At 45.4% G+C, this 16,548-nt stretch overlaps 1 protein-coding gene across 1 annotated transcript in view; it reads right to left on the minus strand.

The window, feature by feature from the left end:
* Positions 1 to 3,609: 3,609 nt before the first annotated feature.
* CA6 (carbonic anhydrase VI) overlaps positions 3,610 to 16,548 on the minus strand; it is a 24,857-nt gene continuing 11,918 nt past the window's right edge. Inside the window, exons 4-8 of the mRNA XM_010849932.1 lie at positions 14,920 to 15,012; positions 11,489 to 11,558; positions 9,567 to 9,724; positions 7,036 to 7,159; positions 3,610 to 4,031 (exon numbers count right to left, since the gene is read on the minus strand). Of these exons, the coding sequence (XP_010848234.1) occupies positions 3,910 to 4,031; positions 7,036 to 7,159; positions 9,567 to 9,724; positions 11,489 to 11,558; positions 14,920 to 15,012 (567 nt within the window). The 3' untranslated portion in view covers positions 3,610 to 3,909. The remainder of the gene's footprint in view (positions 4,032 to 7,035; positions 7,160 to 9,566; positions 9,725 to 11,488; positions 11,559 to 14,919; positions 15,013 to 16,548) is intronic.

The raw sequence follows: 16,548 nt of genomic DNA on the forward strand, positions 1-16,548 counted from the left end.
TCTAATGGAGTGGGTTGCCATTTCCTTCTCCAATGCATGAAAGTGAAAAGTGAAAGTGAAGTCGCTGTAGGCAGACGCTTTTACCTTCTGATCCACCAGGGAAATCCTTAAACGAGAAATTAGTAGAAAGATAACTAACCTAAGAAACTGGAGACCTGGTTCTATATCTTGCTCTCCCATTTGGTACCTGAAGCACCTGGAGCAAGTTGCTTAACCTCCTCATCTCTGGTCTTTCCTCTTAAATGTGTATCATTGTTGTTGTAGTTTAGTCGCTCAGTCGTGTCCAACTCTTTGCGACTCCATGAACTGAACACGCCAGGCTTCCCTGTCCTTCACTATCTCCCTGAGTTTGCTCAGACTCATGTCCATTGAGTCAGTGATGCCATCCACCCATCTCCTCCTCTGTCACCCCTTTCTCCTCTTGTCCTCAACCTCTCCCAGCATCAGGGTCCCAGCATCATATCGGTGGGCAATCTTGTAGGCAAGAATACTGACCCTGAAAGATGACACGAGCTCACCAGGTGGGGAGGGGATGACAGAGCGAGCAGTGCCTCTAACACCCTCCTTGGATCCTCTCATTCTTGGCAAAGGCTAGTTGTCCCACGTGGTGGCATTTTGACCCTGGGCCTAGTGATGGCTCTGTTTGCCCACCATCTACCTCTAAGCAAGATGTACATCAGCAGGCTTTCCTGTGACTCCCCACAGAGGGACCAGTGTTTGAACTTCCACCATGGAGCCATCGGGGGCCTCTCTCTCTCAGCTTCCACCCCCCAGCAGCCTGTTATGCTGTCAGGGGTGGGGTGGGGAGCTCTGGAGCAGGGGCCAATGAGGCATTTACCGTGCATCTGGAAGATTCTGGGGTACTGACACCCTAAAACTCACCCCAGGGATCTTCCTTGGTGGAGCTGAGGCCACTGAATTGAAATCCTGAAAATAACCCCCTGCCTCTTCCTGACTTGTTCCCTAGGCCAATTCCAGTGTTCCAAAGGGTCACCAAGAACGTGGTTATAGCACAGGACTTGCAGTTGTGTTCCTTGATGTTGTTCAGTTGCTAAGTCCCATCCAACTCTCCCAGAGTTTACTCAGATTCATGTCCATTGAGTCTGTGCTGCTATCTACCATCCTCTTCATCCTCTGCCAACCCCTTCTCCTTTTGCCTTTGATTTTTCCCAGCATCAGGGTCTTTTCCAATGAGTTGGCTCTTTGCATCAGGTGGTCAAAGCATTGAGGCTTCAGCATCAGTCCTTCCAATGAATATTCAGGGTTGATTTCCTTTAGGATGGACTGGTTTGATCTCCTTGTTGTCCAAGGGACTCTCAAGAGTCTTCTCCAGCACCACAATTGGAAAGCATCAATTCTTTGGGGCTCAGCCTTCTTTGTGATCCAACTCTCACATCCATTGAGTTCCTGCTTCCCCACTAAGATGCTGTGTGTCAGAGCACACTATCTGGTCCCAGTTAATCGATTATCTCAACTGGAGATAATTAAACCAGGTCCTCCAGCTGTTTGCTTCTGAGGATCCAACAAAATAAGAGATGTATTATGTCTTAGTTGGAGATTGTGTGTTTGTGGAGAGCAAAAATGCAATCATAACTTGCTCAGTCGAGGCCTGTGGCCAGGGGACTTCCAATGGCAGGAAGTACAGCCCAGTCCAGCATTCACCACCTGCTACTCTCAGCCACACTGAACCACCTCTCTGAGACCGGAGATCCTTCTGTGCTTCTCTCCAGCAACTTCTCTCTGGACAGCAGCTGTCCCTGGGAGGGCATGGCATCTGCTCCCCTTGTGTGAGGTTCAGGGTTGCCAGGTGCTGTCCTGGGCCCCTCTGCACAGCTTCGGTTGGACGTCAGCCGGGCCTCATGTCAGCTGGGTTCAAGTTGCCAGCTCAGGCCTGAGAAGGGGCATCTGAGTTGGCAGCCGTCCATTCAGCAGGGGTTGGGGAGGCGGCCCCCAGGTGACAAGAGGGTAGTTGGGAAGGGCTGGGTATCTATCATCCAAGAGTAATGATGCTTTGAAATTCTAAAAGCAGGACATGGAAATAAGAGGGACCAGAGCCCACTGAGTGCAACTCCACGTCTTTCATTGTGTGAAAAAGGATGAAGTCCAGGGACTTGCACTGTAATGTTCATCCCTGATACGCCTGTAACTTACAGAAGAATCCTTAGAGGTCTTTGGGCCCCAGGTTACCAACAGGAAAGATGGGAGGTGTGGAGGGGCTTGCCAAAGTCCCCTGGGCACAGGCCCCGCCAATCTCACAGTGGCCACTGGAGGGCAGCAGCTTCCCTTCAAACACAGCCAGTCCACGCACCTCTCTAATCTGTCCTCCACAAAAACCTTTGCTTTAGTTAGTCCTTCACAAAATGGCACCAGTGCAGAAGGCCTTTGGGGAAATTTCCGGCACTCTTGAAGAGGAACGTCCACTGAGAGCACCATGGAACAACTAAGGGGCTGTTTCTAAGGGATATTTTGTTTTTCAAAACTTCTCTCGAGAACCACGAACTCATGGAAACCAGTTTTGGAATTCTGAAATTGCAGAGCCTGCAAAGGGGGTCCTCCCAGCTTCCGCTCCTGGGGGACCCAGGCTTGCCCCTGAAAGGGGTGGTTGGCCAGGTGGCTTTCTTCTCACTGACAGCAGGAGGTTGTTTTTGTGGCTTTTTAAAGAACCACACTTTCTGCTGTCACTAGGATGCAATGTGCCCTCTGTCCTCCCAGCTCCCTCCCAGGACAAAACTTTTGGATCACAAAATAGACAGCAATTTAGTTTACAAAGGCTTCCCAGGTGGTGTAGTGGTAAAGACTCCATGCCAATGCAGATAGTTTTTAAAATGTTCGCAATGACAATCTAGAGAAATAACATTAGCCCAAATTAATATCACCTGAAACCATTTTACTTTTTTCCTTGGGTGTTTTTGGCTTTTGTTGTTGTTGGGTTTATTTTTTTAGTTTCAAGAACACTGGAGTGGGTTGCCATGCCCTTCTCCAGGGGATCTTCCCGACCTGGGGATTGAACTGGTTCTCCTGTGTAGCAGGTGAATTCTTCCCTGGTCTGATACACCAGGGAAGTCAGGTTTTTTAAGCTTAACTCAGCCAAATCCTGGAGAAGGAAATGGCAAACCACTCCAGTACTCTTGCCTAGAAAATCCCATGGACAGAGGAGCCTGGTAGGTGAGCGACTTCACTTCACTCACTTCGCACTTTACCACTGGAGAAGGAAATGGCAACCCACTCTAGTATTCTTGCCTGGAGAATCCCATGGACAGAGGCGCCTGGCGGGCAGTGGTCCATAGGGTCGCAGGGAGTCGGACACGACTGAAGTGACTGAGCACAGCCAAATTCCTACTCTGCATTGTTGTAATAGTGAAAAGTTGGAAGCATAAATTAACAATAATAATACAAACAAACAATAGTACTTACAGTTTCCATAAAAGTTATAAAAATATCAGTTGTTGATTGGAAACTTTCATTTTTAACCTTTCAATAACGTCAGTGGGAACTTTTGAAAAAAGCTGGAAATCCCTCCCACCTTCATTTCTACCCCATCACCTGGGTCCCTCCGGATAGAGCAAAAAAACGATATTTGAAATGGCACAAAGGAATAGAAAAGAGAAGTTTAAATAACAAATTTCCAAAGTTATTTTATTTCATTTAAATGCTATCAGGATTTCAGGTTGATTTCTAATTAAGACAAATCAATGTATGTGATTTGAGAGGAGGGTAGTTAAATTTCTATTCCAGTCAATTCCCATTGGTATCATCTCGCTCAAACCCTTCTCATGCATTTAAGCCATCTCACTTCCGTTTATGGATGATGGTTTCTCCTGTTTTAATCGTAAATTAAGCAGCTGCCTCGGTAGAAATGGTATGATCTGGACACCCAGGGCTTCTTGAACAGAAGGCAGGGCTCACTCTTCAAGGCCAATACTTTTCTTTTTTCCTCTTTGTTATCTTCTGTTCAATAAATCTTCTCAGGTACTCAAGGTTTTGGTCAATGTTGTTTAGATAAAAGTGGAGCTTGGAGCCTAAAGTGTATTCTATAAAAAGAAGAGTTAACAGGAAAAAGTCAGAACTTTGAAGAGATTCAGGAAAACAGGGGACACGGGACAGCCAGATACCACTCCCTACATGTATATTTAGGAGAAATATTTTTGATTCTTTCATATGCCTGCCATGTTCCCATCCCATTGGCTTCAGGCATCCTTGCTATGTCTGAATTTAGGCTTGTAAGCTGCCAGAATCCAAGGGGTGACATGTCGAAGATGGCTCAACCCTTGACCCTTGGTTTTCATGTGAAGCTCAGTAGCCTTTACCTTAGAATACATAGGTGTTTTCTAACAAATAAGTTGCAAGAGGGCTGATTTTGCTATTCTCCTGTGTTTATAACTGATCTTTGTTTCTCAGGTCATTCATCTCTGATGAGTTGATCATATTAACCAATCTGGTATGGATACTATAGAACTATGAAATATCATGTGGATTGTACAGTTGGGTTGCTACATAGAAGTCTGCTGCTAAGTCGCTTCAGTCGTGTCCGACTCTGCGTGACCCCATAGATGGCAGCCCACCAGGCTCCTCTGACCCTGGGATTCTCCAGGCAAGAACACTGGAGTGGGTTGCCATTTCCTTCTCCAATGCATGAAAGTGAAAAGTGAAAGTGAAGTCGCTCAGTCGTGCCAGACTTAGCGACCCCATGGACTGCAGCCTACCAGGCTCCTCCGTCCATGGGATTTTTCCAGGCAAGAGTACTGGAGTGGGGGTGCCATTGCCTTCTCCAACATAGAAGTCTGGGTCTGAGTAAAGTTGGAGTGAGATGATGCCCAATTCTCTGTTCTCTTCTCAGTAAAGGAAGGGCATTGTTCAGATCCCTTGGCTGGGGTTGGGAGGAAGCCCTCTTCCTACCTCCTGGGAGTTGGTATGTTGTTGCTATTGTTATCGCTGTCGTTAGTTGCTAAGTCATGTCCGACTCTTTGTGACCCCATGGACTGTAACCTGCCAGGCTCCTCTGTGCCTGGGATTTTCCAGGCAAGAGTACTGGATCAGGGTGCCATTTCCTTCTCCAGGGATCTTCCCAAACCAGGGATGGAACCCAAGTCTCCTGCATTGGCAGGAGGATTCTTTACTATTGAGCCACCAGGGAAGCCTGGGAATTCGTGTACTCCTCCTAAATAGCAAGTCTCAGAAGTGAGGGCCAAAATGACATACTGCAAGATGGGACATTCTGGACTAAGAGGTGGTTATTAGAACCTCTGAGGTCGCTCATGAGGGTACATTGGGATGACACTCCTGCCCTGCTTCAATGGAAAGAGCATTTGAGAAGTGGCCTAAGGAGAATGATACAATCTGTGCTTGTTGCAAGAATAGCATAAAATGTTAAACAGGGAGCATAGCAAAATTAGAACAAGGAGACAGATCAATGGGTCTAAGCTCCCTTTGTTTAGTCTGCTAGTGATTGGACCTGTTTAGGAGGGTGTCATCCTTTAGAAAAAGAAATTGTGACTGTTAATATCCAATATTTCGGCCACCTGATGAAAAGAGCTGACTCACTGGAAAAGACCCTGATGCTGGGAAAGATTGAGGGCAGAAAGAGAAGGTGGAGACAGATGAGGTGGTTGGATGGTATCACTAACTCAATGGGCACAAGTTTGAACAGGCTGTGGGAGATGGTGAAGGACAGGGAAGCCTGGCATGCTGCAATCCATGGGATCACAAAGAGTCGGACATGACTTAGTGACTGAACAACAACAATATCGTATAAATTATAATATGGGGAAATTAAAATTATAGTTGGTATCATTTTTCCTGTTAGTATTGTATGAAAGGAGCAAACTGATACAATGGGAAACAATAAATGAACCAGGAGAGATGGGGAGAAAACTATAAATGGAGCTTTATTGTGCTGAGGAGTATGTACGGAAATTTTTAACTTTTGCAAGGTACATGCGGAGATAGGGTAATACTGACTGGAGACCAGGTCTATTTATTAAAGAATATAAAGGCATCCATGGAATTTTCCAGGCAAGAATACTGGAGTGGATTGCCATTTTCTACTCCAATAAAGTCGTCAGGAATGGTTAATAGGAATATACTGTAAAGGAATTCACTGTAAAGTGAATTCAGGGAATGTGTGTAGTTCACCACCACTTTACAGAGAACTGGACAAAATAAAGATGGGAAATTGCAGAATATTTACATTCTTGTGACCACAGAAATGAGGTAAGTCAAACCGACACAGCTGAAGCCCCACCTCCTGGACTGGAAGGTCCAGGGGAAACTGGACCACTTGTGCCTGCTTCCAGCATCCTGGCATCTGCAGCTTCACCTGTGTGCATCCAGAAGTGTCCAACTCTTTGTGACCCCACGGACTGTAGCCCACCAGGCTCCTCTGTCTGTGAGATTTCCCAGGCAAAGATACTGGAGTGGGTTGCCGTTTCCTCCTCCAGGGGATCTTCCTGACTCAGGGATCTAATCTGCATCTTGTGCTTCTCCTCTACCGGCAGGCAGTTTCTTTACCACTGAGCCACCTGCAAGGCTCAAAGGCCATTTGGTGGCTAATCCATCCCCAGTTTGATCCCCAAGAAAAGGTAATAAGCATTATGTGGTCTAGTTAACTCCACCTTGAGGGAATTTATGGGAGGAGTTGAGGATGGGTTTGTAATGCAGACCAAGATAGAAGTGTGGGGGAAATATCTGAGTTGGATATGATGAGGTTCACTTGAGCCGACACTCTATGGGAGCATCTTATGTTCCTGACATCTTGTTTCTCCCACTGTCTCTGGCCAATACTAGGTGATATTCCGGAGCTGGTTCGTTCTCATCACCCTCTCTGTCCTACTCAGTAGTACCACTGCCCGGACTGGGAAAATGAGTCATGCCCTTCACCCAAGCCCCGTTCTGATTGGTCCACCTGTGCCCCCTGAGGCTTAGATGACTCCCCTTCCCTCACTGTGGCCAGAAGAGACGGGCTCACCCAGAGAAGGAGGAAAACAGGAAACTATCATCGCACATGGCAAAGAACAAACGAGAGTTGATCTCACTCACCCTGATGAGGGTGAGACGCGAAGTTGGCTTCCACCACTCTGTGGTTCAGGGGCTGAGTGCTGCGGTAATTATTTTGGATGGTCTCGTTCTGGTGATTCAGTAAGGAATTCTCTAGCTTCTCAATCTGCCAGCAACATGAAAGGAATTAATGAGAGGAGAGGCACTGGGTAACTTTTTTTTTAAGTTAGTTAACAGTTGAACCAGCGCTTGGATTTATATAACTCTGATAAAGAAGATCTCAAGTCCTGAAGCGGTTCTGGGCACTATGTGCCTTGGCATTCATCCACCCAGTCATTCTTCTGACAATATCTTTCAATCTTTTTCTACAGGTATTTAGCCGATAGCAGAAAAGAGAGAAAGAAGTAAACAGAGACATACCAAGTAGCAAGCTCAATTTCTGTTTTTCTGAAAATTCCTGTTTTTGTCTACATTTTCTTTTAGAGTAAATTCTATTCATTCATTTATTTTTGCTGTGCTGGGTCTTAACTGCTGCACTTAGGCTTTCTCTAGTTGTGGCCAGTGGGGGCTACACTTTGTTGTGGTGTGAGGGCTTCTCAGTACAGTGGCTTCTCTTGTTGCGGAGCACAGTCTCTAGGTTCACAGGCTCAGTAGTTGTGGCACACAGGTTGAATTGCTCTGAGGCATGTGGGGTCCTCCGAATCCAGGGATCGAACCTGTGTCCCCTGCACTGGCAGGCAGAGTCTTAACCACTGGACCGCCAGGGAAGTCCCTTGTCTACATTCTTGAGAGACATTTTTGCTGCCGTACAACTCTAGGTAAGCTACTCATTTCTCTCAGTGCTGTGAAAAAGTTGTTGCACTGCTTCCTGACTTTCATTGTTGCTGCATTGAATTAATGCTCGTCTAATCGTAGGTCTTTCATGAAATATGTCTTTTCTCTTTGGCTGATATTTAAATCTTCTCTGCTTTGATAGCTTGTGGCTTCACTGTGATGTGTTTAGTGTGGGCTTCTTTTTGTTTTCATTGACTCATTGGGCTTCCTTATTATATAACATGGTGACTTTCAACCCTCTGGAAAATTGTCAGTCAACATTTCTTAAATTATTCCTCTTCTCTATGCCATCTCTCTTCTCCCACTATAATTTCAACTTGACATTTTTCAGGTCTTTCTAGAATGTTCTCTATACCTCTCTATTTTTTCATATTTCTACCTCTTTTTCTCTTTATGCTGCATTTCACGTAATTGTCTCAGCTCTGTCTTCCAGCTTACTAATTCTTTCTTGAACTTGTCCTACATGCTATTAAACTCATTTGTTGGATAACTAATTTCAGTTACTGTTTTTTCATTTCTAGAAATTAACAATTTACTTTTTTTCAAGTTGACTTGGTCATTTTTATACTTTGTTCTTTCCTTGTATTTCAAACTCTTGTACATATTAAACATATCAAATATGTTTAATTATAGATATTATGCATTCTTTACCATTTCCTTCTCCAATGCATGAAAGTGAAAAGTAAAAGTGAAGTCGCTCAGTCGTGTCCAACTCTAGTGAGCCCATGGTCTGCAGCCCACCAGGCTCCTCCGCCCATGGGATTCTCTAGGCAAAAGTACTGGAGTGGGGTGCCATTGCCTTCTCCAAATATTAAACATACTTTATATTAATTGGCTGATAATTATAATATCTGAAATCTTTGTAGGTCTAATTCTGCTGATACTCACTCATAGTGCCTTTTTCTTAGTATTTTGTGATTTTTTTAAATTGAGTTCATCTCAGATAACTATTTGTAGAAATTCTTCTAGATCTGAATTTAAGGTGCATTTTTCGTAGATAACTAACATTGACTTTTGTTAGGTATCTCAGGGCACTTTCAACCTGGTTGGCAATGTTTTTACATGTTGGTATAAGAATAAGGGGTCTTTGCACTTTTTCCTGAAATAGGGAAATGGAAAATTTAAAAAGAGAAATATTCACTTCTGAGGAACCCAGAAGGTTTACTTTGCAACCTCAGTAACATTTGTCCTTTATTTAACTCAACAAATACTTATTATGTGCCCGTGCTAGGCTCAAGGACAAAAGACGGTTGATACAGCTCTTCCCCTCAAAGGGCTACAGATATTTTTAGATGGTAAAGGGCTAAATCTGAAGCTGTCCTTCTTGCATAAAGTCATTTATGAGATTAGAATGTAGCCCCATAAAAAAAAAAAAAGAATTAGCCCCATAAGGACATGGAGTTTGCACATGTAATACCTGGTGAGAGCGGCACTCAATAAATATTTGCCTTCACTATGCAAATTTTCTCCTATGACTTGAATCAGGTCCCAGTGTTTTTTTGTTGTTGTTGCATTGCCTATAGATTTCTTGGATTCTCTGAAGCCTGTTGGCCCGTTTCTGCCACAGCACAGCACTAGTAGGATCACCCATGGTGATAGAGGTGAGGCACTACAGCCCTGGACATAGAAAACACTATAGGAGCCCAGGTATTGGCATTAGATAAGATTTAGGGGAACGCTCTTGTTGATCAGGCCATGGAAAGGAGAGACTTGGATATTAAAGCAATCTTGTACATTACCTGTGTCTTAGAGAGCTTGACAGTATCTGCTACCACAAACCAGTGGACGTTTTCTGTACAGGAAGGAGTGGTGAGTGACCCCAAGTAGCTGTAGTAGTATCGGAGGTCCCCAGGTAGCATATCCTGAATGTCAAGGTCCCTCAGAACTGTGCTTTGTCCTAATAGAGGGGATGAGAAGCAAAGTCAGGGACCACTGCTGCCCCTTGAGAGGACAGCTCTGGCTCATATCTCACTATCTTTAAATCTCCTGATTTAAGCAGAAGAACTTAGAACCTGATCATTGGGAAACATCACCCAGTGTACTGCTTCCTGGAAAGGGTTAAGAGCAAAGACTTTGGGGAGAAACCCACTCAAATACCTCCTCTGGCTGGGTGGCCCTGGCGGGATATGCACCTGTCTATAGACAGGGGACACTCATGGGAGTTCCCTGGTGGTCCAGTGGCTAAGACTCCATGCTGTCAATGCAGGGGGTCTGGGTTCGATCCCTGGTCAGGGAACTAGATCCCACATGCTGCAACGAAAGATGCTGCACGAGGCAGGAACTCTGCTTTTTTCCCTGAGCACTTCTGCATTTTTTTAATGGCAAAGAGGATATCTTTGTGATATATACATAAACAGGTTTGTTTAACCAAGGCTGTGAAGTCTAGTAGTGCATAGCCCAATGAGCAGGCAAAAAATTTCTAAGTTTTTTTTTTTTTTTTTTTCTGGTTGCACTGCATGGCATGCAGGATCTTACTTCCCTGAACAGGGGTTGAACCCATGCTCCCTGCAGTGGAAATTGGGAGTCTTAACCACGGGACTGCCAAGTTAAGAAGATGAGTGAGTAACTGGCTACCTTCTCCATGAAGTGGGAGGTCAGGCATCCCGTCAGGGGAGAAGCTGGGGCCAGGGAGGGGGTGCTTCGGGAGAGAGGAGAAAAGGTGATGCAGTCATTGTGGAGAGGGGAAAAGAAAAAGCCCAGAGGAGTATTTTAGGATTTCTGAGCAGTGTTAGTACTTGTTTATATTTTAGCTAGGAATGAAAGTAATACCAGTTAGAAATATCTGTGTTTCTCTCAGGCACATTCCCTATAGGCTGTTTGGCTACAGACTCTGAGAAAGTAGAAGTTGGCGGAGGGCTTTATCAGGTAAGTTTGTGGAGGGATGGAGGGCATTTGCATGGGTGTGTCAGAATGATGGTCTGTGGCATCCAAGCCAGGTAAAGAGAACTGAGAGGCAAGAAGCGTGACTAGTAGTGAAAACGTGGAGGCCCATGACTTGGAGGTCAGGAGATCGCTGGAGAGGGTGAGGACTCAGGTCAGGGAACTGGAGACCGGTATATGGGGCAGAGTGAGATGCCCAGAACCAAGGCTGCAGCAGACATGGTAACAGCTTAAAGTCAAGAGTTGATCATGGGAGTGGGCAAATGCTCTGACGAGAACCCTGCCTTCCGGAGGCAGAGAGCAGGGAGGCCAGCCCTGTGTCTGCATCACAGACACCACGGCAAGAGGCTTCACTCTTGAGACTCTTCTCAACTGGAAACCAAGGAGCTCATCTCTGTCTGAGGACTAGGATCATCACGACCAGCTGGGGCCAGAGGTCAAGGAGCTCATCTCTGTCTGAGGACTAGGATCATCACGACCAGCTGGGGCCAGAGGTCAGGGTGACTTAATTGAAAACATCCCTCATTCATGGAACTCTGGCCATCCAGACGTCCTAGTCGTGGAAATCGACAGGTAGTTTATGAACGGGTCTCCCAGAGGTGTGTACAGCGTGAGCCAGTCACGGGCACTGCTGGAGCCAGAGACCTTGCACAGGGAGCTAAGTGTCCCCTGGAAAGCTTATCTGCAACCCTGCCCACCCGTGACTCTTCCCTGCCCCCCGTCCCCATCACACTCAGGCTCATTCCTCTGCCCTGGTGTGCCTTCTGTTGGTTTCTCTTACCTGCATACCTGATGTCCTCCAGGTGAGAAATGAAGTTGCTGTAGTAAGTATTTTCAGCATAATCCTTTACCTGCAGGGGAAACACGGAGCAGTTAACCTAAGGGAGGTGGGTCCTCCATCTGGTACTATCTCCCTTAATTCAGCTGTTTGGTATCCTGGCTGGTGGTGCAGAGCTATGAGGGCAAGGAGGCATCCGGGGAGACAGTCTGGCGGTTCTTTGCACCAACTGCCTTGGCTCACCAGTTTCTTCCAGAAAGACAAGATCTGAAGCACTTTGGCAGCTTCCCGGAAAAAGACCTTCTTGGCAGTATCTGGTGATATCCTCATGAAATGGCCAAAGTCACTGTTAAAATATCCCCAGTGACCTTGTTTTGGGCATTGTCAGCCACAGTCAGATTCACTGTGGGTTTTTTGTTTTTGTTTTTAGCCACTGCCACACAGCATGCAGAATCTTAGTTCCCTGACCAGGGATCAAGCCCATATCCCCTGTAGGGGAAGTGTAGGGTCTTAACTGCTGGACCACCAGGGAGGCCCCCAGATGCATTATGATCAGGGGCTTGGTCTCAAGTGCTCCCTTCTTCATCCTCAGGACTTTTGACTGGATGGACGAGAGCCAGATGTCCAAGGCAAAACTGCTCCAATGCTGACCTCCGACATCCTCTATTTTTTGAATGAGTGTTTACTTTTTAGAAGACAGGAAAGTTGCTTTTGGTGAAAAAGTTCTATGAACAATGGTTTTTTTCAGTCAGGGATGCTGATCCATTCTTCCACTGGGTGAAAATTCAGACTTTCTTGGATTTCTTCTTTTTCTAATCTTAAATTTATTTTTTAATTGAAGGACAATTGCTTTACAGAATTGTGTTGGTTTCTGCCAAACATCAACATGAGTCATCCATAGGTATATATATGTCCCCTCCCTCTTTACACTCCTTCCCACCTTCGTCCCCACCCCACCTCTCTAGATTGTTACAGAGCCCCGGTTTGAGTTCCCGGAGTCATACAGCAAATTCCAATTGGCTATCTATTTTACATATGGTAATGTAAGTTTCCATGTTACTCTCTCCCATACATCCCTCCCCCTCCTTCCTCCCAACCCCCTTCCTTGGATTTCTGACTGTCATTTATCTGTTTTCTAAATGTGTCATCTCTTTCTCTGTTCTTCTAGCTACCTTTCATGTTAAACAAATACTTTCAGTGTACCATTTAACCATTTTAAGTTATTAATGGTTGCTCTAGTGACTTCAATGTGCAACTTACATCAGTTTGTGCTAGACAGTATCCCAGGTGGCGCAGTGGTAAACAATCCACCTGCCAATGCAGGAGACACAAGAAACTCGGGTTTGATCCCCAGGCAGGAAGATCCCCTGGAGGAGGGCATGGCAACCCATTCTAGTATTTTTGCCTAGAAAATTCCAGGGACAGAGGAGCCTGGAGGGCTACAGTCCATGGGGTCGCAAAGAGTTGGACACAACTGAGCATTTTCTCAAATACAGATCACATTTTCCTATTTGCATGCTGAACTTTTTCCTTGATTACTAGACATTTTAGATAATATATGGTAGCTAATCTAAATTCTGATTTTTAAAAACTATCCTGCGGAGTTTTTGTTGTTGTTCATGCAACTATTCAGTGACTTGCCTGGGCTTTATCTGTAGAATATGTGTCCATAGTACTGTGTAGCAGCTGATGAATCTGCTCAGGTCTTAAGTCTTATTTTTATTTTTTTAGCCTAGACCATCTATGGTCAGCACAATTTTACAGTCACTCAGTGATTTTAGTAGAGGTTGTGCTCAAACCCCAGGAGCCCATTCAAAGGTCAGCCAGTTACCAAGTCAGACTCAGCTTTCACATTCCATCAGGCCTTCTTGGGAAGCCGATACAAACTCTCTATGGCTCTCTCATTTTCAGGATCTCCCAGTTAGATTTCTGATTGGCCTGCCCCTTGCCACTCACCTCAGTTAGGACGTGACAGACTCCCAAAGCTGCGAGTTTTCCTTGTTTTCTGCCTTTTCTGTTGTTTGCTACTTTTATCAGCAATGCCCCTCGGGCATGGGTTTTCAGTCTCTACTTCAAATCTAATGAATCCCTGTACCAGGCAGTGAAGCTGCTGGTTTTCCTGTTCACCTGCCCTGATGAAACTACCTTGCTGACCAAGTTGTTGTTGTTCAGTTGCTAAGTTGTGTCCGACTCTTTGCAACCCAATGGATTGCAGCACGCCAGGCTCCCCTGTCCTTCACCATCTCCTGGAGTCTGCTTATACTCGTGTCCATTGAGTCGGTGATGCCATCCAACCATCCTATCCTCTATTGTCCCTTGTCCTCCTGTCTTCAATCTTTCCCAACATCAAGGTCTTTTACAGTGAATCAGTTCTTCCTATCAAGCGGCCAAAGTGTTGGAGCTTCAGCTTCAGCATCAGTCCTTCCAATGACTATTCAGGTTTGATTTCCTTTAGGATTACTTACTGACCACGTTAGCAGATGGAAAGAATGCCAGGCAAGAAGCCCACAAACTTCCATTGTTCTTACTCAAAATTCTCACCATTTATCATACGTAAGTGCTTGACCTTGTTCCTGTCTTTGGTCCATTTCCAGAGCACTGATATGCTTGTTTTTGATGTGCTGTGTTCAGTCGTGTCCAGCTCTTTGTGACCCCATGGACTTTAGCCTGCCAGGCTTCTCCGTCCATGGAATTTTCCAGGCAAGTATACTAGAGATGGTTGTCATTTCCTTCTCCAGGCAATCTTCCTGACCCAGGGGTTGAACCCATGTCTCTTGTGTCTCTTGCATTGGCAGGTGGTTTCTTTACCAGCTGAACCACCAGGGAAGCTAATATACTTGTTTTGGGAGGGGATCATATTCACTGACCATTTCTTGCTGCCTAGACATAAGTCCCACCTTCCAGACTTTCTGAGGAATGCAGAGATGTGGCCTCTGTCTACTGGGGTGCAGGCTTTCTCATGTCCTCAGACCAATTTCTATCAAGTCAGCCCCTCTGGGATCAGCTCTTCTAACTCAGCTTGTCCAGATCATCCAACGTCCTTGAGGTTGGTGACCCAGAGGCACCTCAGTAACTGTGAGCAAGGACTGGGGAAAGAGTAGGTCTTTCAGGGACTTCCCCGATGGTCCGGTGGTTAAGACTCCCAATACAGTGGGCCCAGGTTTGATCCCTGATCAGGGAACTAGATCCCACATGTCTCAATTAAAGATGCTGCATGCTGCAATAAGGGACAAAGATCCTTCATGCCACAACTAAGACCAGATAAGTAGACAAATATTTTTCTTTAAAAGAGTAGATTTTTTATCAAGTCAGTGTTTCCAAGAACTGTGAGCTCGGGACTACATAAGGAGAGACAAGTAGGAAAAGCCTTTGTCTACACTTAACACCTTGTTTTGCCACCAGTTTATAATTTCGAGTGTGTAGGTTCAGCCTACCTCAACCAGGGCCGCCAGCACAGCCAAACCATCCGGCTCATTCTGGGCTTCCTCATAGCTGTCATATTTAGAATTGTAGTGGACGACGTGAATCTGTGGAAGCAAGAAAGGGAGTGAAAGTCGCTCAGTTGTGTCTGACTCTTTTCGACCCCCTGGGCTACACAGTCCATGGAATTCTCCAGGCCAGAATTCTGGAGTGAGTAGCCTTTCCCTTCTCCAGGGGATCTTCCCAACCCAGGGATTGAACTGAGGTCATCAGCATGGCAGGTGGATTCTTTACCAACTGAGCCACCAGGGAAGCCCAAGAATACTGGAGTAGATAGCCTATCCCTTCCCCAGTGGATCTTCTCAACCCAGAAATCAATCCAGGGTCTCCTGCATTGCAGGCAGATTCTTTACAGGCTGAGCTATCAGGGCAAGTCAAGGGCAATTCCCATAATCTTCAAATGCTTCAGGTTTTCAGGAAAGGAGGAAAATGAAAAAAAGATGCTTCATCTGGCGCCTCTGCTTGACCGACAAACACTGCTGACCACCATCTCCCTCCATCTGGGCTACAAGATCTAAGACCAGAAAGTTCTGAGAAGGACGTGAGGGGAGGGCTGAGAAATGTTCATGGGGAGAAGCTCTGGTTCATGCAGGCTTGTATTGTTTGTATTAGCTGATTTTCCTTTATATTTGCAAAGTAATGAACATTTCTAATATTTATTGAAACAGCTTAATTTGCATAGCCTGTACTCAATACAAAAAAAATAATGTATACCACTTGTTTGCTTAGTAAGAATCAGTGCTAGATTTCTAATTTTAAAAAAACAGATACACAACAAGCAACAAAAGTTTACTGTATAGCACAGGGAACTACCGTCAATATCTTGTAATAACCTATAATGGGAAATAATATGAAAAATAATATATGTATATATGTATAACTGAATCTTCTTGCTGTACACCTGAAACATTGTAAATCAGCTATACTTCAGTAATATATATATATCAATAAAAAAGAATAATGTATAAAATATGTGAATCAAGTTTAAATTAAAATTTTGATGCTAAAAAAAAAAAAGACCAGAAAATTCTCCAAGAATGCAAAGAACATGAGTGGGATTACGTGTGCTGTGTGCTAAGTTGCTTCAGTCATGTCTGACTCTCTGTGACACCACAGATGGTAGCCTGCCAGGCTCCTCTGTCCATGGGATTCTCCAGGCAAGAATACTGGAGTGGGTTGCCATGCCCTCCTCCAGGGGATCTTCTTGACCCAGGGAAAAAACCTGCGTCTCTTATGGGGAGATGGCAATACACCTTCTCGCAGGCAGACAAGCTGGCAGAGTTCCAGGAGATCATATGAGGCCACAAGGTTCTCCTGAGGTCTCCCTAGAGTGGGCATATGCCCCCTTACCTCAGGAGGCCACTGTAAATCCATGGTCATCCGAAGCAGTAATGATCCTCACTGCTGCTGCTGCTGCTACTGCTGCTAAGTCGCTTCAGTCGTGTCCGACTCTGTGCGACCCCATAGATGGCAGCCCATCAGGCTCCCCCATCCCTGGGATTCTCCAGGCAAGAACACTGGAGTGGGTTGCCATTTCCTTCTCCAATGCATGAAAGTGAAAAGTGAAAGTGAAGTCGTTCAGT

Source organism: Bison bison, unplaced genomic scaffold (assembly GCF_000754665.1).
Source record: "Bison bison bison isolate TAMUID 2011002044 unplaced genomic scaffold, Bison_UMD1.0 scf7180017864289, whole genome shotgun sequence".
NCBI classification, from domain to species: Eukaryota; Metazoa; Chordata; class Mammalia; order Artiodactyla; family Bovidae; genus Bison; species Bison bison.